At 43.3% G+C, this 25,211-nt stretch overlaps 2 protein-coding genes across 3 annotated transcripts; one reads left to right on the top strand and one right to left on the bottom strand.

Annotated features, from left to right (window-relative positions):
* The first annotated feature begins 12,710 nt into the window (after positions 1-12,710).
* Positions 12,711-16,112, top strand: LOC6630829 (BTB/POZ domain-containing protein KCTD3-like). The gene is made up of 4 exons (XM_002054079.4): positions 12,711-13,107; positions 13,216-14,411; positions 14,464-14,723; positions 14,784-16,112. The coding sequence occupies exons 1-4, from the start codon at positions 13,046-13,048 to the stop codon at positions 15,651-15,653; spliced, it is 2,388 nt and encodes a 795-aa protein (XP_002054115.1). The 5' UTR covers positions 12,711-13,045; the 3' UTR covers positions 15,654-16,112.
* Positions 16,113-16,521: 409 nt separating this feature from the next.
* On the bottom strand, positions 16,522-21,225 carry LOC116651819 (serine-rich adhesin for platelets-like). 2 transcript variants are annotated; one of them, XM_032438891.2, is made up of 7 exons: positions 21,002-21,225; positions 20,798-20,919; positions 20,305-20,730; positions 20,085-20,225; positions 19,388-20,019; positions 19,045-19,324; positions 16,522-18,111 (listed from the first exon to the last, which is right to left on the bottom strand). In XM_032438891.2, exons 1-7 carry the CDS (start codon positions 21,208-21,210, stop codon positions 17,306-17,308), a joined length of 2,616 nt encoding a protein of 871 aa, XP_032294782.2. In that variant the 5' UTR covers positions 21,211-21,225; the 3' UTR covers positions 16,522-17,305. The 2 variants fall into 2 exon arrangements, with proteins under 2 accessions (XP_032294782.2, XP_032294781.2); XM_032438890.2 differs by having other exon boundaries at positions 20,305-20,733; positions 21,002-21,206.
* Between the last annotated feature and the right edge of the window lie 3,986 nt (positions 21,226-25,211).

Raw genomic sequence — 25,211 nt, 5'->3', positions numbered from 1 at the left:
GCAGTTAACATGCTGGCAAAATGTATTACTGCTCTTATGCTATTGTCAGCATTGCGCTAGCACTTAGCGAAAATTTAACATCATTGCAACGGCATGTTAACCATTTAAGAGGAAAATAGAAAATATATTAAACAAAATGTTTAAATGTATCGCAGTTTTCAAACAAATACGTAACCTAATAAATAAGTGATAAATATTCTTCTAATAAAATGTATGTCTACACAAAAAACGCCGGCTGTTGTTGCTTCTGTCAAAACCATCAGTTACATTTTTGTTGAAATTGAATTGGTGTTCTTTTTAACTGTAAAATTTAAAAAATAAAAGGCTGACTAGCTTAGTTAATAAACATTCTCATATCGGTCGATGAAATTTGGGCACCTATTGTTTTCTATTTGCATGCCGCGCCATTTAAAGTTTAAAGCTTAAACTTTAAAATGTTTTCATCTAGGCTAAATATATTTAATATTTGGGCACTTTACAGTTCAAAACTGACATGCATCAATCATGCGCAGCGATTCATCAAGACAATTTGAAGCTTTTAATTTGGCAAATTGTTTGAGTTGTTTTTGATAAATGCTTTGGAACTATGGCAGCTACATAATTATGTGGGCCACTCACACGCACACACGTTTACGCCCCTCCGGACTCATTAGTGTTTTCCCCCTCGCTGCCAGTACGTGAAGCGTATGCTAAAATTATCCCCAAGGTATAATAGAGGCGCACATATTTTCATATTAAAATTTGTTGCTTTAACAGTCAAGCACATAGTCATACACATAAAGATAAATATGTATCTGTGCACATAGTAGATAAGTATACACGTATACAGGATTTAATGCCTGGCAGCCTTGTCCTTGTCATTAGGTCTAAGCCTTGGCAGGACCCACAGCGCCTGTTGTTTGTGAGCTGCTCTTTATATACAATTTTCTTTTTTATATTTATTTTATACACTTTTGTGAAATTTCAATTTTGGTACCAGGCCCCAAACGGTAAACTCATAAATCAAAATGTCTGCGCAAAACAAAGCCCCGAAAATAAATACGCAAAAAAAGCGCAAGTATGCCCAGTAATCGGCCAATGAATAGGGATGTTCGGGTCCCACCAATTAAAGCAATTGATTTAAAAGCTTTTTTTGCATTGAATCGAGTGCTTAATGCATGCAATGCCATTTCGAGTGATTAAACAAGCATAAAGCGAAGTTAAAAGCTGCCCACAATGTGCATACAAAGCCACAGAGCGCGGGTGCGAAAGGGTAAAGTGCTGTCGAGATTGCCGAGGTTGGAGGATGGGGGGGCTAGCGCCTGCTAAACAAATACGAGTACGTACACAACTTAGCAGATTGCTTGCGGATATAGAAAACATCAATCTTTAAATGTCACCGACAGCACACACACACGCATACACACACAGATGCAAAGGCTGCGACTTGAACTGGGCTGGGTTCAAGCCAGGTTGGGTAACCATGTCATAAATTCACGTCAGCTTTTAAAGAAATACGCGTGTCGACAGTCGACAGCTGCTTAAAAAGTCGTTTAGCCTGCAAGAGAATTTCATGCACTGCAAATTTGATGCATGTCCCAATACAAATTATTGAAAAATGATGCAATGGATAAATAGAAAACATATTTTTGGATCAAATCTGGCAAATGGAATGTGGACGATGCGGATAGAATTGTAAGAAATAACAGAAAAGGACTAAAGCGAAAAGCACGGCGAGAAGCAAAATCTTACGAGAAATTTCAAATGTTTTGATAAGTGAAGCAAGCCAAAACCCGAGTGAATGTGAACATTTGCAGATATACGAAGCTCAGCGAAAATGTTAGCGAGAAGCGTATTTCAATAAGGATACAGCTTAGCACCGTGGAGCGAAAGAGTTGCAAGAGATAAAGGCGAAGGGAGAATCGAAAGAAAAGCAAACAAAGCAAAAAGCAGGAATGAAAGCGAATTCAAGCAAACAAATTCGAACAGAAATTAAAAATAAAGCGAAAGGAAACACACAATTAGTCAAAATAATGTTAAAAAAAAATAAAATAACTCACACAATAAAAAAAAAAACAAGGAAGAAAGCGCCAAGTAATGCAAATTGTTAAACTGAAAACTAAGAAGCAGCAAAATGTAAAAGAAATACTTTAAGTAAAACAAGGCACGATTTGAGATCAAGCAAAAAACATACAAAGCAACAGGACAAGACAAGGGAGAAGCGAAGAGCTGACAAGAGTTAAGCTATGTTTTGAGACAAAAGTCAGCAAGAAGCAAACGACATAGTTAAAGCGTGAAGAATAGCAACTTGAGATTACGGTAGTCGAGAGCAGAAACAAAAACGTTAAGTATTCAAGGAAGAAGCGAAGCAAGTCTATCTAAGAAATTGCAATGCAAAGGCAAATGTAGAAGCTCAGCAAAAAGACAAACGCAGGCAAGCCAATGTGAAGCAAAAAGCCAAGAGCGATGCCATAACCAAATCAAATCCAAGAACTTGCACAGCTAAAAATATAAATTCTGATTCAGCTTGAGAAGCAAAACAAAAAGAAGCCAAGCAAAAGGCGATTTAAGTAACAAAAAAGAGCTTTAAGCCAAAAGCGTGGCAAGATATGAATAAACAAAAACGAGAAAGTAAGGATATCTTCAACACGACGAAGATTTAATACTCTTGTAGACAATTCCCTTTGTAAGATACGGGAAAATAGTGCAGCTCGAAAATGCTGAGTTTGCTGAGAATATCTTTGAAAACATAATAATTTGCTATAAGAGATGTTGAAAAGATTTTGCATACTTGTAGAGGGTGTAACTAAGCTTAGAAATGTAGAATTCGGGTTAGATATCTTGTTTACTCTGATTTGGAATATCTATACCTTATGCGTCACACATTTTATGATAATATTAAAATACCCTCTATAAGGGTATAAAAACAGCTCCGTATTTGCTGAGCCTGGGCCATGAAATTGGAAACAAAAATAATTAAAACAAAAACTATAATGAGAGTATGAATAATGCATGCGGCATATTATTAGCATATTTAAACGTAAATTGGTTATATTAATTTGTAATTTTTAGGCAATCATTGGCGGCTGTTTGTTTTGGTGAATTCGAAACCCAAACGATGGTCAAAATAATTTGCCTAATTATTTACACCGAACAAACATAAAAGCATTAACACAGTTGGGGACGGATGGGGTATGGTGTATGCAATGCGTTGCAAATTCCGCAACGTTTCGGGGCACGAGGGTTTTGTGCCATGCAATAAAAATGTAAATTCATCGAATGAGGGCGGGGGTTGGCGGGTACGAAACCAATGCCTGTCAGCAGGAGCACTAATGATTAAATCGATATCTGTATCCTGCGCCTGTGCTGTATCTGTATCTGGCCATCTAGCTCATATTGTTTTGCCTGGATGCTGGCGGCTGTGGCCTCTGTATCTTGCCATTTGTCTGGGGCCGAGGCCTGCGCCTGTCAATCTTAAAGATGCGTCTGACGAATGCGCTGCAATTTGTTTGCCACGCAAATTTGTTTGTCAATTTTGTAGGCGAAGTAGCAAAATGTTTAGGCGCATAAGCGTTTGGTAAACAGCGTGGGCGGAGCATAAAATATGCGCGGCATTACGCGGCACAAATCAATAAGCTGTAACAGCATAAATAAACCACACAGCGCAGCGTACATTACGCATACGCCGCGGTGGTGGCCGCCAGGAAATATGTAAATTGCTCAATGTTAAGGTCGCGTTTCGGAAATATTTTTCGCATTCCTTGCACTCGCTTGCTTTGTGTTGTTGTTTTTGTGTTTGTTTGCCGACAGAAATATGAGTATAAAATGAAATTTACGGCAAACCGCCGGCATTGTGACAATTTGATTATTTCATGTCAAAATGGCAAGTTGTATTTTTTTTTTGTCCTTTATGAATTTTATATCAAATCAACAGTGCAGCCAGCGCTGTGCTGCTGCAGAGGGGAAGGGGGCGGGGCCTCGCGCAACAATGAAACTTTTTTGTGAATGATAAAAAATATTCGCTTTGTGAGCAGAAAGTCAACAAGGCAACATTCTTGCTCTGTGGGATTTTTCCGTAAAATATTGTTATATTTTTGTTTTGCGGCTGACGCGGCGTATGCGCAACTTTAGTTTGTGGGTGGAAAAAGTGCAGCATCAGATCAAAGCCCCAAAGCAACTAGTTATGGCTTTGACAGACAGCATTTTATAAGGCGCACACAACTGGGTCAAAACTAATTAAATTTGTAAATTCACAATGAGCCAAGCAAAGTGGCATAAAAATAGGAACTTATGTACGTTATAATTGAAAATAAATATATATAAAATATATAAATGCAAGCTGAAAAGTAGAGTAGAGCCAAAAGTGTCTATAATGGATGTAGTTTTGTTTAATATTAATAATAATATTTGTTGAAAACTTTATGTAATATTATAGCATATTGTCAGGGGCTTAAATATGATTCGAAATCATGCTTGTGCATTTTGATAAACTGGGATTGTAATTCGTTTATTAGCAAGCATTCCTAGAAGAGCAATTAATTAAACAATCGTTGCAATGTCGTGACAAAATTGATCGAAATATTGCAGCAAATTCGATTACAATATTAGATAAAAGCAGGTTAGGCAACGCCACAATAATTTTAGTGATATTAGTTAAATCGAATTCCAAGGAATTTCAATTATGACGTCCATAACATCTGGCAATTCAGTTCAAAGCGCAAACATGCATTACAATTTACACAATTAACAGCGTACATATATGCATTGAAACTAATCCGTATTGTGTCGATTGTTTGAGCAAATCAACCCGAACCCATTTCAAATGTTAGCGAACAATAATCTAATTAAATAAAAGGCCGCAAAATTCGCATATCGAAACCTTGGGCTTGCTAAATGCTATTGAGACGAAGTTATTTGAGCAGTAATAAGTGATTTATTTTAATTGATTTTTGCACTTACTAATGATTAATTGGCGTAATGGACACGCCCATGCAAAGGGGCGTTGACGCGCCTTAAATTGTTTGCCAAGTCTATTGTCCCAAAATTTGAGCAAACGAAACCTAATGACCTGTCTGTTCGTGTGTTTGTATGTGTGTGTGTGTGTGTGTATGTGCGTGTGTGCGCCATTAGGAACAAGTGCAAAGTTCAGGCTACCATATAATCGATTTTCACATTAATTAAGCGCTAATTACATGCACAGCCTCCCATTCAATCGCAATTTCATAATTAACTCACACTAAGAAAATTAAATACATTAATTTGCTTTGCTTGGCTGCTGAAAAGTTACTGTTGATTAAGATGTGTGTGTGTGTGTGTGTGTTTGTACGTGTGTGTGTGTATATACACAACATTATTAATTAAAAAGCTTGTCCCTTTCGCTCTCATTCTTAATGCTGTGCACAAAGTTAAGTCATTCAGCTGGCAATGACTGTCAGAACGCGGCTCTAAAAACACACACACACACACACACACTTTTCAAATTATACGGCCGAAAGGCATATATAAATTTCGGCGGTACAGCAAAAGTTTTTGGCTTTCAACTAAATGTACTCTCGCATTCAACTTTTTGACTTAGTGCTCACTTTGCACCAAACGCACTTCAGTTGCAAATTAAATTTACAACGCGACTCATTTATGTGGCAATTACAGCTGCTACATACACACACACACACACACACACACACAGACAAAAGCTATAAACAATTGAAATAAACCCTGAATAACCGTCAGATACTTAGTATATTAATAGGTATGTTAACGACTGGGATATAGCGACTTATACACGTTTCATTTATTTTTAAAAGAAAATAAACACATTTTCGATTTTGATCAGGCACGTATATATAACGACTAGCGGGTATTACGCGGCCTTGCCTTGATATTGTCGCCAATTCTATTTAAAATATGATTAAATTGCATCGCATAATGAACCAAATGTTGAAGCCGAAGAATACACTTTCGTTTATTAACATTTTGGTGCCGCATTCTCTTGACTTTAACAAAGATCTCTGAAAATAAGTTTGAGACGATCGGAGAGAAAATTTTAGCTTCCCATGTCTCACGATTTAGACAGTCAGTCAGTCAGTCAGTCAGAACAAACAGTCGTATATACAGATATATCCGTGAATATACATGTATCACAGATTTAATTCCAGAAGTTACTATACTCAGGCGCAGTCGAAGATAATACATAGCACATTTGGTTGCTAGTTTCATTAAAAATCAGTATATGTATCATATAACATATATTTCTCAAAAATTGAATTCAGCTTAAAATTCATCAAGCTGTAACGAACTTTCGACAATTGATATTGTTTAAATTATTTATTTTATATTGAACATAATGTGTTTAAAACTTTAAGTATAGATTTTCGCATAAAATTCAACCAACGCCTGAACTTTTGATTCTATATGCAGCGCTTGAAAATTTTAAATTAGAGGAAATAAAATTGCGTTAAATTTTTATTAAATTAATGCACTTGACTATATACAGCGTAGCATTCATAATTTTATGCATTTTTGATGAAAAATAGGGCTTTTAATAATTTTGAATAAGCTCTTAAGCCGAAGCCAACTAATTTGCGAGCGAAAAATTTGGTAGAAATGCAATATAAATTTAATAAAAACTATTAGATAAAAAAGGAAAGTAACATGTTCCTAAAGTTTCATGTTTAAAACCTTCGACGAATAATCCAATTCTTCGAAATTTTCTTTATATGGCCACAAATTTAAAGCCCTATATATGCTAATTCCAAATGAAAACGACAAAGCAGAACAATTTATTGCATGCCCCGAAAAGTAGGCAACAATTTTATATTTTATTTTATTTTTACTGTCGTTTTATTTTTTTTCCTTTTACCTTGTAGCACACGGCAAGTACAACAACCTTTTAAAGCAGCACTTAAAGCATTACCAGCCGGAATTGATGTCAATTCATGCTGGGGAAAAAAAAAAAACGGAAATTTACATAAAATGCAAACAGAACAATAAAAAAATGTGTGTATGTGGCCGGGTTTCGAGTAAAAATATTTCAGCTGTATTTAATAAAAGATGCAAAACGAATGTTTTTCTTTTTCGCAGTCGCAATGATAAATGAAAAAATGTTCATTGTCAGAAATGAAAAGTGTAACAAATAGCAAAAAACAGCAATTTGCCCGAAGAGCGGTTCGGGAGCAGAATAAAAATGCAATCATTAAATGATTTTAATCAGAGAGAATAAAAGCAATAGAGCCAGATGATGATGATAATAAAGGCAACAAAACAAAAGGAAACAAAAACATAAATGCAAAATACAAAAGGCAAACAAGTTTTTCTTTATTATTATAATGTCGAGCCTGAATGACAGTCGGGGGCCATAACTTTCTATCAAAACTGTTGAGGCGAGCATGAATATTAAGTAGAAGACACACAGCCACACACATACGCACAATTGGACATACACGTAGGGAAAGTTTCTCAATGAAAATACGCAAACAATTAAAACTTTTCACTTGCCTTTGGCTGTAGCAACGGCAGCAACACGTACTTTCAGTGCGTATGGGCGTGTCACGCCCAACTGACAAACTAATTGTTTGCTAAGTGTTGCCAAAGACGAAAATTAACATATCACAGCATGCGTGCCGTCAACAATTCGAACGAACGGGTTTCCACCCAGCCACCGCGGCACTCCTTTCAAATTACGCACGTTCCGTTGGCTGCGTGAAAAGCCGGCGCGACGCGAATGCGAACAAAGCAACAGAGCGAAGCGGTCACGGCAAAGGACATCTGCGTTATGTGCGGCTCAACAAAGTTTCGCTGTTGCCACTGCGAGGCGAGCTGCGAGCCAGCTGTTCGGGCGAATAACGAAGCCAGCGCTCGGCTAGCGCGCGTGTGTGTTGTGTGTCTGTATGTGTGCACCTATGTATAAGTGTATGTGTATGTGTTTGTGTGTGTGTGTGTGTGTCAGTGTGTCAGTATGCGGCAACTGTTGCTCTTTTTCAAGTTTATTGGCTCACAAGTGTCAAGGGAAGTACGTATTAATGGCAACGTGTTGCAAAAGGCATAGACTGTGGCAGCAAAAGGTAGTTTGTATAAATGGTAGTAGACAATGTTAAAATAGTAGCAACTTTTTTTATTAATGACTTAAGCAACAGCGTTGCCAGATAGTTTGCACTCTCGCAAATTTGAAGCCAAACATAGTACTATACATTTATATATACAGTTTCCTGAACAGAATAATTTATTAAATTCTTTATTTGTTAAGGCTCATAATATTTCAAAATATGAATCGGAATAAAGGTTGTAAGGGCCAATGCATACGATACAAGCGAAATTTTAATTCTTTGTACATCTGAAAAAAACATTTATATATCAATATCAGAAAAATCTCGACAAATTGAATAACACTCAGATATGCGAGGAGCATTAAAGAGGACAATATTGCTGAGTTTGCTGAAGCTATTAAATATGGGGTTCCGAAGAGGAGCAAAGTGAGACTTGTAAATGCCGAGTTCGGTCAGGGATATCTTAAAGAAAAGTAGTTAGTACTGAAATTTTATTTTCGGCCGATCATTGCTATGGCACCTATATGATACAGTGGAAAGTCCCATTTCTCTAGACTGTTACATTCTATATTAAGCGAATTCAGTATTCGGATAAAAAGTTAATAATATAAGCACTTATTTACACTCTATATATAAAATATTGCATTTTAAATAAATGCCAAAATATTCATAATATTGCTGTAATCCTTAAGCAGTACAAGTCAAGGACCTCCAGCAGGCAGACCCGCAACCGCCCAAAACTGGCGGTTACGACTGCGGCCGCAGCTTAACCAATGTCTGTCTGCTGTAATCGGGCAAGGCGTTCTTTACAAAAATTTGAGCTAATTAAACTATGGCTTTAAGCATCTGTACCACGCACACACGCACAAACACACACACGCGCGCACATATTTGGGTGCAGATGTTTTTCGTCAAGGCATGCAAATGCAAACGCTGGTGATGCTTGAGACGAATTCGCGTCGAGGTTGGGCCAAAGTGTGGCACGCTCCCAAGGGGACAGTATGTCTCAGTATCGCCATATGTATGTATGTGTGTGTGTGCGCGCGCTTTGCAACTCAATAAGTTGTAATTTTCTTGGCATTTTATGTGCCAAGATGCCGTCGCTGGCGACAACGGTCATGGCAATGGAAACGCGCGAGTGCGCAAAGGAAATTGAAGATGAAAGCAAAACAGATAGGGCACAGAGCAGACACAAAACACCTTAAAGGATGTGCACTGAGCAGACAACGCACAGTGGCCCAAAGACTATGGGAACCAGACACCGTACGGAGGGGCAAGGCGTCGCAGTCTTCCTACACTGTTTGACGGCGTGGAAAATGGGAAAAATGTGCAAGGGCACGCATAATTGAATATCGATGTTTAATAAGTTTTTTTTTTTTTCTTTTTCTTTGGTTATCATGTTATTGTGAATTAATTGTGAATGCGTAATGGCTGCATGAGATCTATAGGACATACCAATTCATAAGCATGCTGCTGTTTTTTTATGTTTCACGCAAAAAACGTAAAAAACGTATTTCTCTGGATTTTGAAACATTTTTCATTTGTATTTTTTTTTTTTAATAAGCGCACGTGGCTTTGGCTACAATGAAAAGCTCAAGCACACACACACGCGCGTAGCCATTTGTTAAATATACAAGAACGAAACAGTACTTAACTTCACGACTTTTACAACACTAGTCACGCACAGACGCGCACTCCGCTTGGCACGTTGTGAGCTCGGCAATAACAATCCAGGCACTGAAAGCCATCTGCCTACAGCACGCAGTAGGTCCTGGGTGCTCAAACACCGAAACAGTCTTGCACAAGGCTGCGACGCCAACTGCGCTGCCGCTACTCTGACTGACATACATATTTATGTATGGATGGGTGAGACCCCAACAATTTCAGGTAGAGCAGCATAGCGGCAAGGCTTTGTCTGGGTCGCGCGAAGGGTGTGAGCAGCAGCGCCTATAACTGTTGCTCCAACAGACTAGCAAAGAGAGCCAGCAAGAGAGTGAAAGCGCCTTAAGAGCGTCCAGTGTTGCCGTGCTGCGCGCACGCTCAAAACTGTTGCGCCTACTGTGGTCGTCATCTCATTCAGACAATGCTCATTATAATACGCGTAAAAGCTTTCGTGACATAGTTTTGTTAGCACGTTTAAAGCTTTTACGCCACACTGTGTGTGGGCGTTTGTTTATGTTTTCTTAACTGGAATAGCATGTGCTACACCAATACTCACGCATGCACACACATACACAGAGACAAAGGATCTCACACGTAAGCATTGTATGAAGCACTTGAAGCAAAATTTTTGTTTGGCCGCCTGAAAAATGGCGTCGCTTGACCTCAGTCTTGAACGCCTTTATTTATGTGCCAGTTTTTATGCATGTATGTATGGGTGTGTAGGCCTAACGCCTGTTGTTATTGTTGGCCGCAAAGAATGAGTTAATTTCATGTTAGACCAAACACAAAGTACAGCTCATTTCTCATCCAGTTTTGTTGCAAAGGACGATAAATGAACAGGCATTTTAAGGTCATAACTGAAAGGCAACTTCTTCTTTACCTTTAAGTTTAAAGCATTTGCAGTTAAAAATACTAAAATTGTTGCCGATTCATTGCGCGGCTTTATAAGCCAAAAAGTCTCGCACAAATAATTAGCATATTTTGGCTGGCTATGCAAACAATGGCAAAAGCAAAGCAGCATCAAATGCAAAAACAATTAATTTGCTCGAACCTGAAGCGGAAATGCTGCTGCTGCACAGTGCTGCCAGACCCTTGAAAAACTACACACAATGCGCGCATTACACAAAGCTCTGCTCGTTCGCACAGCTGTGGCCCACTGTGCATAGGCGGCGGCTGCTGTTGTGGAAGCCCAACAAAATGGCAGACAAATTAAATTGTAATTAATCATTAGGCTGCTCCACAACGGCGGCAGCACGTGCTGAGCGGCCTATGACAACGCTTCTGGCAGCAGCAGTAAAATATATGTACGGCCAATTAATTACAAAACGCACAAGAGGCCAGATAAGAGCGTTCGCCATTTAAGAAATTAAGCCTGGCGCCAGCACAGTTCCAGCCAACAAAAAAGAAGGACAACAAAAAAAAAAACGGTGTCAACAAGGATTAACAATTAACACCCAGCTCATAAAGGTGGCATTTGTGGCTCACGCAGATATATCTTCATATGGGTAAGGTAATAAATATATGCACATTTGTGTGCATATTAAAATTGACTGCATTTACTTAGTTGAAAATTGTTATGACAAGTCAAGTTGCAATTGGCTTGTGAGATCGACTAGCAGATACTCTGTTTTCAGTATGAGCATATCATGCATGGATTGTTTTAATCTTTTCTACTAAGATAAACCAAGTCATGATAAACCATATCATTTTATTTGATGGGCTTTCGTTTAAAAAGACTTCAAACTTAGATTGAGCTTTACCTGTTACAAATTTAAAGATGTTGCCATATGTTGTTTCCGTCTCTTTTCCCCTCATATTGGCAACTCTGCCCTGTTAATGTGCCTCATAGTACACGATTAACAATATGGCTGTTAAATACGGTTATCCAGAAAGAATAGAACGAGAGGGTGTCGAGCTGTAATCTAACACAACTTCTGCGATGCACGCAAGCTCGAAATAACGATGCCACCTTGTTTTTATAATATTTATATTCGAATATTTTCGTTATATGGCAATATACTTTCATTGCCACGTTTTTACTTCGTCAGGTGCATATACATACATATATATTATTTATGTTCAAGACGAGCTCGTCCAAATCCCAGAAACCGAAACGAAATTAGCGCAAAACACGCGCCAAAATTGGCTCACTTTAATATGCTGGGCGCACAGACACATACACACACACACACAAACGCACACGCACAGCCAAACATTTGTTCGCATTTGGTTAGCTGTTGGGGCTTCGCTACCCCCACCCCCACCCACCCATCGGCAAACAGATGAGTTGTATGAGTGGGGTGGTAGGGCACGGGGTGAGCACCGCGCAGGCAGGATATGACTGCGTGTGTGTGCGTGCGCTTGTGTTACTTGTTACACATTCTGCCACCATTATTTCTTTCATTTACTCGATTCCTTTATTGTTGTTTGCTCGAGTGTCGTTATCATTTGTCGGTTTATTCTCTCCACATGTGTGAGGTATCCACGCAGATGGAGCTCCACTCCTTTCGGGCACGGCAACTGCGGTTTATGCGCTCTGTTCCATTGCTTGCCCTAATGCCCTACGATTTCAACACACACACAATCACTATAAAAAGCTGCTGAATTAGCACTTCTCGTGACCACCCTTAGCATTAGCTCCCAAGTTTCCTTTAAAAGTACTTGCCAAACAAAAATTTGAGGAGTTGAGTTCTTCTCGACGTGAACCCAGCAGGTGAGTGCTGACCTAACTTTGCGGAATTTTGTTGCTCTGTGATTAATTACTTTTGCTTTTCAGCTGACAGGGAATCGATAAATGTTATTCATTACATCAATACCCTCCTTGAAATGTATTGTAAAGTAAATATTTCTATGTTTTATACTGTTGCTAAACCTAACCTTCAGTTAAATTCAGGTACAACCTTCCCGCTGGGTGCTTTGAAATGCCAGCTCAGTTACAGTTACAGCGGCATGCCGTGCTGCCAGATGCGCAAAATAATGTCGTATGCCATTCACAGCGATAAGCAACAACGTCAACAAAAACACTCACTACACGCATTTACAAACATATGCATATATGCGTAAAATAGTATATGTAAAAATTGTGTGTAGCGCAGTGCAGCTGAAGCAAATAAAGAAAACGCAATTCCAAAAATAAAGTGATCGCCACATTTAAAACGAATATTAAGTGCCGAGAGCAGCGCAGCGCAGCGCACAACAGTTGCCACACAAAGCCAGACGCTGCGTTGTCGTCGTTGTCACTGCAGTTGCAGTCGTCAGCGGGTCAGCAACGACGGCGGCCCCACCGCGGCAACAAATCGAAGCCACACAAATAGACTACGGAATTGGGTTGACGCTGCCACTGCGGCTGTGGAATAGTTGGCATGTCCTACTTTATGCACAGTGCCAGCAGCGATTTGGTTAATCTCAATGTGGGCGGTCAACGGTGAGTGGAGCAAATCTAGCATTAACTTTGATGACGCATGCAAAAAAAAAAAAACCAACACAATATAGACTACACACACCCCCTACCTCCCCCTTGATGTGCTTGCAGCTTCTCGACGTCACGGCAAACACTTACATGGATACCGGACACATTCTTTACGGCCCTGCTGAGTGGTCGCATCTCGAGTCTGCGAGATGAGCACAATGCCATCTTTATTGATCGCGATCCGACGCTTTTCTCCATCATTTTAAACTACTTGCGGACGAAAGACATTGATATCAAGAATTGTGAAATACGCGCATTGCGCCATGAGGCGGAGTATTATGGCATCACGCCGCTGACCAAGCGTCTGGCTCTGTGCGAGGATCTCAATCACTCCTCGTGCGGCGATGTGCTCTTCTATGGCTTTCTAACAGCACCAGCCATGCCGCCCAATGATGCGCTGCAGGCCACAATGGAAGCTGCAAACAGTCCCATGGAATCGTATGCTGGTTTGCCTACGTCATCTGGCAATGGTGCTGCTGCTGCACGACCTGGTTCCATGGTGCGCGTGCCGGAGACATCATCAGCCTCGTCGCGTCACTCCTCTACGCATTCGCGCAATTCGTCCTGGGATTTGCGCAGTGGCCGTGGCTCAAATAGCGCTTCGAGCTCCAATGCGGCACCTGTTGCGCCTCCAGCTGCCTGGAATCCAGTTGGTGGACATTCGCGCAACGCTTCGCTCGATTTTATGCGACACTCGCGCAACTCCTCGGCTGATCTGAACAAAGTGATACGCAACGAAGTGGGTCTGGTGTTCAGTCCCACACAGAGCTCGAATTGGACGCCACCGCTGCGCGTGCAGATCATCAAGGCGCATCAGAACTGGATTGCCGTTGCCTATGCGCACTTTGTCACCTGCTATCGCGTGAAGGACTCGAATGGCTGGCAGCAAGTGTTCACATCGCCACACATCGATGCTGCCATCGAGCGCATTGCCATCAACTCGAAGGTGAACACATCCACCGCCGAGCCGATGCCAAGTAAAATGATAGCCATATCGTATGGCAGCCAGATACGTTTGTGGAGCATACAGGAGGGCGGCAACAAATCAGATATTGGCACCTTCAATCTCAATGTGCGCGTGGAGTATTTGTTCTTCATTGGCAGCCAGCTGGTGGCGTTGTCCTCGTCTGGTAAAATTGGCGTCTGGCATGCCATGACACAGCACTGGCAAATACAGGATCTGGTGCCGGTGCTTTCCTTCGACTCGGCGGGCTCCTTTCTGCTGCTGGGCTGCAACAATGGCTCCATTTACTACATAGGTATGTCGCACAAGCCAAGATAGACTCTCTTTAATAACCCTTTTGCTCCTAGATATGCAAAAGTTTCCGTTGCGTATGAAGGACAACGATTTGCTGGTAACCGAGCTGTATAAGGACGCCAATATGGATCCCATTACAGCAATATCCGTTTATTTAACTCCGAAGACGTCGAGCATAAGCGGCAACTGGATAGAGATTGCCTATGGCACCAAATCCGGAGCCGTGCGCATAATTGTACAGCATCCGGAAACGGCCGGTCATGGGCCACATCTTTTCGAGACATTCTTTGTACATCAAAGTCCCATTACCAAGGCAAGACTTTTTTGATTCTTTAAAAAAAAAAATGTACTTAACAACCATCTTCTATGACAGGTCATGCTATCGGAGCGGTATTTGGTATCCGTTTGCAGCGAGTATCATCATGTGCGCACCTGGAGCCTGACACGCTTTCGTGGCATGCTCTCGACACAGCCGGGATCCACGCCGGAGGCTTCCTTCAAGATTGTCTCACTGGAGGCCACAGATAGCAACTACAGCTATGCGGCTGGCAATGATTTTGGACCCTATGGCGACTACGATGACATGATCTTTGTGCAGAAAGTGGTGCCCGAGACAAATCAGTTGTATGTGCGACAGGCTTCCAACGGTGATCGTGTCTGTGTGATACGCTCCGTGGATGGCTCAACCATATCGGCATTCTGTGTGCACGAGTGCGAGGTATCGTCGCGGATGGGCTCACGCTTCATACTCACCGGTCACTGCAATGGAGCCATACAAATGTGGGATCTAACAACAGCACTGGCGCTGCACGCAAAGGATGAGCCGCAGCAGAAAACCTCTGGCGGACCCGACACTAACGAGCTTCTCCGCCTACTTGACCAGTGTGAAATCAGCAATTCATCATGCTCAACACCTTGTATGTCACCGTGTCTATCGGCTATGGGAGGCGGCCTGGCCACCTCTATAGCCCGCATGAAGGCCAGCAATATTGCGCTGCTGAACCGAGATCCCGGCCAGCAACAGCAACCGCCAGTTGTCAGCCAGCCCCCGTCGTTGCCGCCTCCCACGTCGGCTTCATCAGCTGCATTCCTAGCCCAGGTGCAACAGCAAATATTGCCAGCGGCCCCACAGGCAATGCTAATGATGCAGCCGCAGCAGCAACAACAGCCTGCAGCAGCAGTAGCCGTAGCCGCAGCAGGCGTGGCGGCTATGGCACAGCCGGCCGATGGAAACAATGAATGAAACGTGGAAGCGGCTGTTTCGGCGCTTGTCGGGCGCGTTTCATCCTTTACATTTCATAGGTGTAGCTTGATCTTTGATTATCAATACATATTCCTACAGTTTGTGCTCTGTGCGTTCATCTACTATGTGTGGCGATCTCGCATGGCGAACAGCACACGAGCAACGGACACGGCGGGCACAGCATTAGATGCTGCTGCCGCTCATGCTGCCGGTAACAACTGACTGCATCCGGCATTTAGCTAAATCAAATAATCTCCCATATACACATATATATATATACATATAAAAATACATATATGCATACCTTTTGTGCTCGATGTGGTTGCAATTGCAATTTATGCTCGTAATGTTACTTGTATCTATGTAAACACAGTCTCGTGTAGTTGCACGTGTAGTTTGGATTGTGCCCCTCGTGCTGCTGTAAAACGTAAATAAATAAATTATTAAATCTATATAGTATATACAACAGTTTTTCATTGGTTATCAACACACTGTTAGATCTAGGAACTGGGTTTTCAACAATTCCACACAAAAAGCTGCAAAATTAATGGAAAGCTGCTTTGTCTGTTTAAGATAAATGTTATCTCGCTTGTTGGAAGAAAGTTTAATTTTCCTTAAACTTATCATTCATCCTTTATCATTATCCGTATTGCAGCAATTTTCCATTCGGCTCACACAGGTAAATCTTGGGTGGAAGCCAGAAAGTTAAAATTATGTTTGCAAAGTTTTTCGAATTGAAATTTAATGTTCATTCATTTCACTTCAAATTTATTTGCAATCCTCTTTTTTTTTAAATTCACTTCAAATGGTGAATAACGGGTGAAAAGGCTTTACGAAAAATAAACTAGATTGCAAGAAATCAAAACAATTGACAGTCATCAATAATTTATTCAACTTTTAGCTTAGTTATTTGTGGCTTGAATACTTGAAATTTGTTTTTGTTTTTTACTAACATGGGCTTGTCAGCCAGTTATCGTATGTGTGTGTGTGTGTAATCGTATTGAATGGGTATACATATGTCCGTATGTATGTCCAGGCGACATCAATAAAGTAAAAAAGCAGCAAAAAATGCTAACATATAAAAATATACAATCTATAATATAGTAATCTTCCCTTGATTTGCTTACTTTGTTTTTTGTTTGTTTTAAATATCTTTCTGCTTATCAACGCGGTATTCTAATCAATTGAAAACGTATCGCCTTTGTTCTTGCATTAAATTTAACTAAATTAGGACGCACTGGTATTTAGATTTACTCATAGTATATAGCTATCTATATATATGTAAGCATATAGGCTTATCTGCCGCGTGGAAATAATTATCGAGTTTAACATACAAATACTTTGTACATGAAGTTCTTGTTATTTATATAACTAAGTGCTAGGCTAGGGCTAAAGTGCGAACCGATATGAAGCAGCATACAATGCATGCAACACATCTAGCTTTATTCTTGGGTTCCATGGACTCTAATCAAAAACTTTGCTGCTGTGCATCCAATGTGATATGTGCGTTGAGTAAAAAAAAGTAATAATAATAAAAGCAATTGCTAGGCAAACGAAAATGCTAGGGTGTGCGTGTGCGTTTTTGTGGGCGTTTTGTAAATATAGTTCAACGAGATCCAGCTCACTACTGTTTGCAGCTACTGTTGTTACAGCTACACCTGAAAGTAATCATCCACTACCAGCTGCTGTTCACTGGGCGTGCTCAGCGGGCTGCTCGCCTGCGTATTGTTATCCGACTCCAGACGCTCGTAGCCATTATCCGTGTTGTTACTGCTGCTGCTGCTATTGCTGTTGCTGTTGTTGCTGCTGTTGTTAGTAGATGTTGTTGTTTGTGTCATTGTTGTGGCATTTAAATAGCACACCGACTCGTAGTTGGGATCCGTTTCACTGCCCGTGCCCGTAAGTGATTCATACTGTGAGGAACTAGGCGTCTGATGTGAGCTCATGCTGCTCACCATGCTGGTGCTGGTGGTCACTGTAATCATGGACAAGCTGTTCGCCATGGAGGATGAGTTGGGCGTAAGGGGCGAAGTGAGCGCCACATTCTCAGCTATACGCGCATAGTGATCCGTTTCGCTTGCAGCCGGTGCCAGATGCGCCTTAGTCTCGAGTATGCTGGCATAATTATGATTCGCATCGGCGCCAGGTATTGTGCTGTAGCCACCACTACTATCCACAACATCGCCGGGCGGACGCTTCTTTTCCAGCACCTTGGCATAGCCATCGTCCGAATGGGCGCGACTCTTCAACACCTCATAGTTGGGATCATAGTCGGACTTCTTGGCATCATCATCGTTGGGCGCCGTCTGCAGCTGCTCATAGCCAGGATCGTTGCTGTTCGAGGGCTGACACGGTGGGCAGTTAATAGTCTCGTAGTGCTTTGTGCTGGTGCTGGGCGCAACAGGTTTGACCTGAACGCTGCTGCTGCTGATATTGTTGTGATGCGTTTGACTGACAGCTGTTATAACCGGTACAACAAAGGCGGCTATTAGTAAAATGCATTAAAATTCTGGAGTAGAGGTTAAAGTCTTAAGATGCATGCCAAGCTAAAAAGCGTCATCCATTTGATATACTAACCACTGTCAGTTTCCAACAAAAACTGACGAAACTGTCGAAACGCGCAAATTTCTCATTTTGGCAAAACAACTAAATTGTGGATACCCAAGGCGTGGGTTAAAGTATAAAAAATAAATAAACAAGACACAAGGAGAGAAACAAGAGGAGATTAATTGGGCATATTAGGTGGTTAGACAGAGTAGCTGGGAACTAAAAGGTTGAGATAAACGATATTGTGCAAGAGTTACAAATCTTAAAGTCGACCTATAAACCTGATGTTCAATTTATTGCGATAAGTCAACGCAAATTAGCCAGCTTAAAGCTTCTAGCCATAATCTATGAGTTTAAAGACATATAGCTTATATTTATAGTCGAGCTCTAAGCTTTAACTTTAACTGAACTGAGCTTTGTACCATGACTTTAATAAACACTTTTGAAAATGTTCCAGCACGCGTTTGAGAAAGCTACAATTCATATTTTCTTAATACAGTTCAGTTCGCTTAAAGTTTTCCAGCTACAAGTTTGCAGCTTTTTTTGTTTTCTAGATTCGAGTATCAAGTAAAGTTCATTGCTCTAAGTAAATAAAATTTAACTTGCTTGAAACTATCATTAATTTGAAAAATAGCTTGATACATAGTCAAAACAACGCAACCTTCTTCAAGCTTCACAGCTTTTAATTTGCTTTTGACTTGTTGGGTTTCGAGCTTTAAGCACAATGAATTGCGTTTAAGCTCTATAAATTACATTGATTTCTCCCTGTTTTTGTTTCACCTTTGATCTGCACAAATATCGTTCATCTCTACTGGAAAATAAGAGACTGCTTGAACTTATTTACCTGCTTCCAGCTGCCGCTCCTTTTGCAGAATGTTGGCATAACAATCCGACTTGCGATTCTCGTGCGGCAGCTGATTTTGCGTCAGTTTCTGCCCATCCGCCGGTATCGTCTCGTATCCATGATCTTTGGCAGTGTAACTGTTGCTGCGCACACGACTCTTGTCAGACCCAGATGTCGTCAGCTTCAGTGGATCCATTAGAAGCGCCGCTGCTGCACTATCCAAGGGACTGACACCAAGTACCTCCGGCTGGTGTGAGGAGAACTTGTGCTTCTTCATCACCTGCAATCGGAAAGCGGCGAGGTTATAATTGTGATGTCGGCAGTACAATAAGCCAATACTCACCTTGGCGTACATTCCCTCGATGTTTCTGCTGCCCTCAACATCTTTGGATGGGCTTAGACTCTTGCTGTGCTTGCGCTGTGGGGATGCATTGCTAGCATCATTGGCATCGTTGTTGCCCTCACCGCCGGCTTCAATTACAGAGATAACAGAGCTGCGCCCAGATGTAAGATTGCTGCTGCTTGCTGCTGAATGAAGGTGATGTTGCCCTTGCGACTGACTGAGACTCGCTTTGGGCGTAGGAGGCAACGGAGAATTTGCCTGCCTCTTCTCCGGTTTGGGCGAACCTAAATTGCACACAGACGACGAAGAAGATGCTTGCCGCGAGTGCATTTGTGCGCGCAAATTATCCACATGATGCGGCACGGGCCCAGCATACTCCATGCTGCTGCTGCTCACTCGGTGCGTCGATCCGCTGCCCGTAGTGTGATTAAGCGGCGGCAGCTGCCCGCTACTGCCTGTCGCTGCACTCGCTGCCGACAAGCTGCTGCTGTTGTTAATCTCAACTGCCACTACAATGGGATTAGCCTGCATTGGCTGGATTTGTGCATAGGTCTCTGAACCGCTTGTATAAATATCGGTGGCATTTGGTATGTGACGATTGTTGGGATCCTCAATAGCCGCATATGTTTCATCTACATAAGTGAGCAAAATAATTAATCAACATATTTTTAATCAGCATCATGGCTTTGAGACTTACCCGAATCGTCTGAGACGGTTGCATAGTGCGAGTCATTGACATCACGCGTCAGCGTAGTTTTTCTGGCCGTCTGTTTGCTCGGCGGTTGCTGTGCCAGAATATTAGCCAGCGGCTCACGCACGCTAATGCTCGTATATCCCTCTGTAGATAACAATTACAATTACAATTACAATTACAATTACGAAAAACAGTTCTTAGAGAGCAGAGTATGACCACTTACTAGAAGAGTCTTGTGAGTCGCCACTAAAATGTTGATTTGCAATGGGCGGCGTCATATAGGGCAGATCCTGACTGGCCGATATCATGCCCGCAATAGCCGATGCAGCCGGTATTTCTACCTGCGAAGTCGATTCATCGTTCAGGTGCTGTGCCGACTCGCCACTGAGCTGTGAGCCACGCTGCAGTGAGTCGGTGCCATGTTGTGAACATGCAGCTTTGCTGCTGGAATTGCTTGCATTTGTTGCTGCTACAGCAGAGGTGGAGGTGGACGGTGCATTAAGTTGCGCATACGGATGCTCGGTGCCACGCACCTTGGCATAATCATGCGGCAAGCCCTTAACACGCGAATACGGCGAGCTAACATCATCCGCCTGGCTGATGGAGCTATGTTGCGATACGCTGGTTTGCTTTTTCAAACTGGGCTGAGCTGCTGGGGGGCAAGATAATGGTAGGGATTAGCATATTATTGTCTTGCCCCTAGTGTATATACGTACGACTTTGATTATGCGCATTGGCCAGCTGCTTGTCGGCAACAGTCTCATACAATTCGGAGCCATTGTCGTTGTTCTCCGCAACGGGTATGTCCGGCAAGCTGCGATGCGCCGCTGTGCTAGATCTATCGTACGGGGGGATGGAGCAATTAATGAATTGCAATTGAATATGATTTGCATGGGAATAGCGAACAGCAGGCAACCCACCTCTTTTCTGAGTCAGCATTTGAGACCGTAGACGCATTCAGCTCTGCTTGTGACTCACTGTTGTGCACCAGGCTGTTGCTATTTGTTGCCGCATTCGTATTCGCATTCGAATTGTTGCTGCTGACCACAATAACCTCGTCGGGGTTCTTTAGCTTCACCATGCCCTCCAGGCCGAGCAAATCATTTCTGCGTAAAATGCATATGCACATATGTAGATATCACTTACGTTTGTGTTTCTCTGGAGATCGGACGTGAAAATTGCAGTCTCGTGTGTGTGTGCGCGTTAGTGCACCGCTGGCAGCAGGCATAAACCAAGAAAGTGACATTGACACTGTATAAAGCCCGCCCCAGGGCAATCCATACAAATCCCGCTTATAGTGGGCAAACTATACGCAACTGCTGCCTCTGGCAGCCGGAGTGTTATACAAATTAACAATATTTTAACAAAAAAAAATTACCGCGTGCAGTGCGTGAGAACAAGTTCTTGCAAAACTTAAGCTGCGCTCAGCTGATCGCAACTCAAGTGCGTGTGTGTGTGCGCGAGTGCAGCAAAGCTTTCGCGAGAGAGCTTTCAGCTTGCAGCTGCACTGATAGTGCTGGCAAAACAGTCACTGCAGTGACAGTGCTGACACTAAAGTCACAATTTGTGATCAATCACTTGTTACAAAAATACGGGTTATTTTTGTAATTAAGTGTAAAAAACTTGTTTTGTTTTTATTTTTTATTCTTTTTTCTCCCTGTGGGGAAAAAATTATAACAAAGTAAAGAACAATGGCTACAAACAACCGACCCCAAAACAACGAAGAAATTCATTCGCCAATCTACCCGCTGCCGAACAGCTCAATAATATCCCCTACAAATATAGCCGCTAATGTCGATCGCCTCGACGGAAGCAGGCCACTGGAAGATTTTTACCAATATTACAACAACGTGCTCGCCAGTAGTGCAAACCGGAACGGCGCCTCCACCTCGCTGTCAGCCGGTACCCAGCAATGCTCGACTTGGCAACCGCAACAGCACGGCACTGTCAGCACAACGACAGCAACAACCACCACAACCACAGCGTCATCCAGCAGCGGCTGCAGGACATCTGCCTCAACAGGCACAAGCCGCGCCGCTTTAGAGCCCATCGGGACCCGCCCCAAAGCCGCCAATCCGACCTTGCAGTCCACCCCTTATGGCACCCAGGCAGCTGGTTCTTGTGTCACAAACCCCCCTCTGCCTCCCATAAAGAACGCAGGTGCTACGCTAGCCTTCGAAGAGCCACTGGTAGATTGGCAAACGGTTTCCGCAAAAAAACGGCGTGGGACTACATTATTATCCGAAGGCGTAAAAAAAGGGAAGCAACTAAATAACCGCAACACCAGCCGCGCTGGAGCTAAGCCCGCAACTCCCAGTACCGCTTCGGCAATTAGCAACAGATATGCCTCCCTTGAGCCTCAGGAAGACGCCTCTGTAATCGATGACGGCGAGATGGACACTGCCGACGAAGCGCCTCCAGTCACAGACCAACAACAATCAGCGAAAAAGATCTCCAAACCCAGGCCGATAACAGTCCCTGGAGTCAGCGATATTGTCGCAATGGAGCGAACCATAGATCAGGCAGTGGGCGCAGACGCCTATGAATTCAAGGTCTCTCCCTCTGGCTATCTAAGAATTTACGCCAAAGATGCCGACACCCACAGAGCAATTGTCCGCAAGCTCACTGAAGTGAGAGTGCAATTTACCCACTTCTGCCTAAAGGAAGACAGACCATACCGCGTTGTGGTTAAAAATCTGGCCGCTTCCACTCCCAGAAGCCAGATTGAAGCTGCCTTTACATCGCACGGCCATATTGTGACGAACCTTTACAACCCGGGCGCCAGACAGCCAACAAGTGATGCAGACTCCACCAACGACTTTCCAAGTCGCAACTTCTGGTTTGTCGATCTCAAGCAGTCTCTTAACAACAGGGAAGCGCTGCGGCTCAACAAGGTTGGCCGCCAACGGGTCACTATTGAGCTTCCGAGGAAGAACAATAGTATAAGGCAGTGTTTCCGCTGCTTCGAGTTCGACCACACCAAAAACTACTGTCTCAAACAGCCCAAGTGTGGTAGGTGCGGTCAGTCCCATTGGACAAACTCCGAGCAGTGCCAGGCCAAAACAGTGGCAGACCTGCGATGCTCCAACTGCGAGGGAAACCATGCTGCTTCCTATAAAGGATGCAAAAGCTATCAGGTGAGACTAAATGCCAGGCAGCCGGCCATCAATGTCTCCCCTCCTACACGATATAGCCATCCTCAAAATACACGAAGAACCACTCAGCAGTTCGTACCTTCCCGAATTGTGCAACAGGGCCTGTCGTATGCTGATGCGCTACGGCCAGGCCATCATGTACAAGTCCGCCAACCCCCAGCGCGCACTCTTCAGCCCACCGTCAATCCAATGCAGCTCCAACAACCACTGCAAGGACCTCAGGAGCAAGACGCTTCCCTTGGAGGCATCCTTCAAAACCTCCAGCAGTCCATTGCAGCACTGAATGCCGCAGTTGCAACCATTCTGGTTAGCATTAAAGAGCTAAAGGATGCGCAAGGTTCCCCGCAGCTTAGATTCCCAAAAAGCCGCAAATAATGGCTACCCAGTTACGTCTCGGATCGTGGAACGCTCGTGGCATCCTCCAAAATGCTAACGAGCTCAAGCTTTTTCTGAAAAAGCATGATGTAGACATCATGCTCATCTCAGAAACACATCTGCACACAAACTTGTACCTAACAATGGAGGGGTACGTCTGCTACCGTGCGGATCACCCTACAGGACGAGCCAGAGGTGGTGCTGTAGTGCTGGCAAAGCAGGATTTAGCACACTACCATCTACACACAGTGACCTCCAGCGACACACAGCTGGCTGCTATCATGGTGGAGACTCCCTTGGGCGAAATCCTCGTTGCGGCAGCATACCTACCACCAAACATCCCCTGGAACCGAGCGGAATTTGATTCCCTGTTTGGCCAGCTTGGCCCCAAATTCATCGTTGGAGGCGACTTCAACGCTAAGCACAGACTGTGGGGAAACTACAGAGCTGACAGCAGAGGCACTGCGCTCCATGAGGCGCTCACTCCCTGCTCAGCCCAGGTACTGGCCACCGGTAGACCTACCCACTTTCCGTACAACCGGCAAAGTACGCCTTCCTGTATCGACTTTTTTATATTCAAGGGCATCCCCAACAGCGTACTATCGGTTCGCGAAGAGTATGATCTATCTTCCGACCATCTGCCACTCCTCACAACGATCAACACGGCTGCACAAAGGATCCCAAAAAAGCGCAGGCTTGTCCTCCCTGGGTCGAACATCCAACGATTTAAGGCCGAACTAAATAGCTTGATCAACCTAAACACGCAGATTCTGTCAGTTGAGGACGTCGACGCTGCAGTACAAACCCTGTTGGACCAAGTACATGCCGCAGCCGCCAACGCTGCGCCCGCACATATCTACTCAGCCCCTACAAGCCAGCGGCCAAGGACGTTTTCCCCCATATTGGAAGGTCTTCTCGCCCTAAAAAAGCGACTGAGGAGGGAGTATGTCCGTACCCAGGACCCCACGATTGACAGGATCTATCGTCGTATTGCTAACAGGGTCAGGAAGGAGCTGATTATCTCGAAAAGAAATGCCACAGACACCATGCTGGAGGAAGCAACGGCAGACGAGAGCTCCAAATTCGCGCTGTGGAAACTTAGCAGTCGATACAAGCGGCAAGCTGCGCCAAAGTTCCCCGTTCGACTTCCCGATGACACCTGGGCCAGATCACCAATGGACAGAGCCGAAGCCTTTGCCTGCAACTTGGAGGAGCGCTTCAAGCCGTTTGAGACCGCATCGCATGGAAGGATACAGCGAGTCGCGCAAATCCTGGAGGCGCCACTCCAAATGTCACTCCCTGTATCGCCAATCACCTTCCAAGAAGTAGAGCAGGAGATGAAGAGATTAAAAAGCAGCAAAGCCCCTGGGGAAGATCGGTTGGACAACCAGACAATCAAGCTACTGCCATACAAGGCGGTGCTTTTTCTCGTCGCCATTTTTAATGCAGCTCTTCGGCTAGGTTACTTTCCAGTGGCTTGGAAGAAGGCACATATAATCATGTTGCACAAGAGCGGAAAGCCCCCTAATCAACTGGGATCCTATCGCCCCATCAGCCTCCTGCCTGCCTTTGGTAAGATTCTGGAAAGGTGCATCCTCAG

Source organism: Drosophila virilis, chromosome 2 (assembly GCF_030788295.1).
Source record: "Drosophila virilis strain 15010-1051.87 chromosome 2, Dvir_AGI_RSII-ME, whole genome shotgun sequence".
In the NCBI taxonomy this organism is placed as follows: Eukaryota; Metazoa; Arthropoda; class Insecta; order Diptera; family Drosophilidae; genus Drosophila; species Drosophila virilis.
Note: the sequence above shows the minus strand (reverse complement) of the source record. Positions and strands in the feature narration are given on the sequence as shown.

Coding starts and splice junctions, on each gene's coding strand:
- LOC116651819 (XM_032438891.2), bottom strand. CDS start 21,210: ATGTGCATATGCATTTTACGCAGAAATGATTTGCTCGGCCTGGAGGGC. Junction 20,226..20,304: donor CGACTCACAAGACTCTTCTA/GTAAGTGGTCAT, acceptor TGTTATCTACAG/AGGGATATACGAGCATTAGC. Junction 19,325..19,387: donor TCGAGGGAATGTACGCCAAG/GTGAGTATTGGC, acceptor TTCCGATTGCAG/GTGATGAAGAAGCACAAGTT.
- LOC6630829 (XM_002054079.4), top strand. CDS start 13,046: ATGTCCTACTTTATGCACAGTGCCAGCAGCGATTTGGTTAATCTCAAT. Junction 14,412..14,463: donor TGGCTCCATTTACTACATAG/GTATGTCGCACA, acceptor TTTTGCTCCTAG/ATATGCAAAAGTTTCCGTTG. Junction 14,724..14,783: donor ATCAAAGTCCCATTACCAAG/GCAAGACTTTTT, acceptor CTTCTATGACAG/GTCATGCTATCGGAGCGGTA.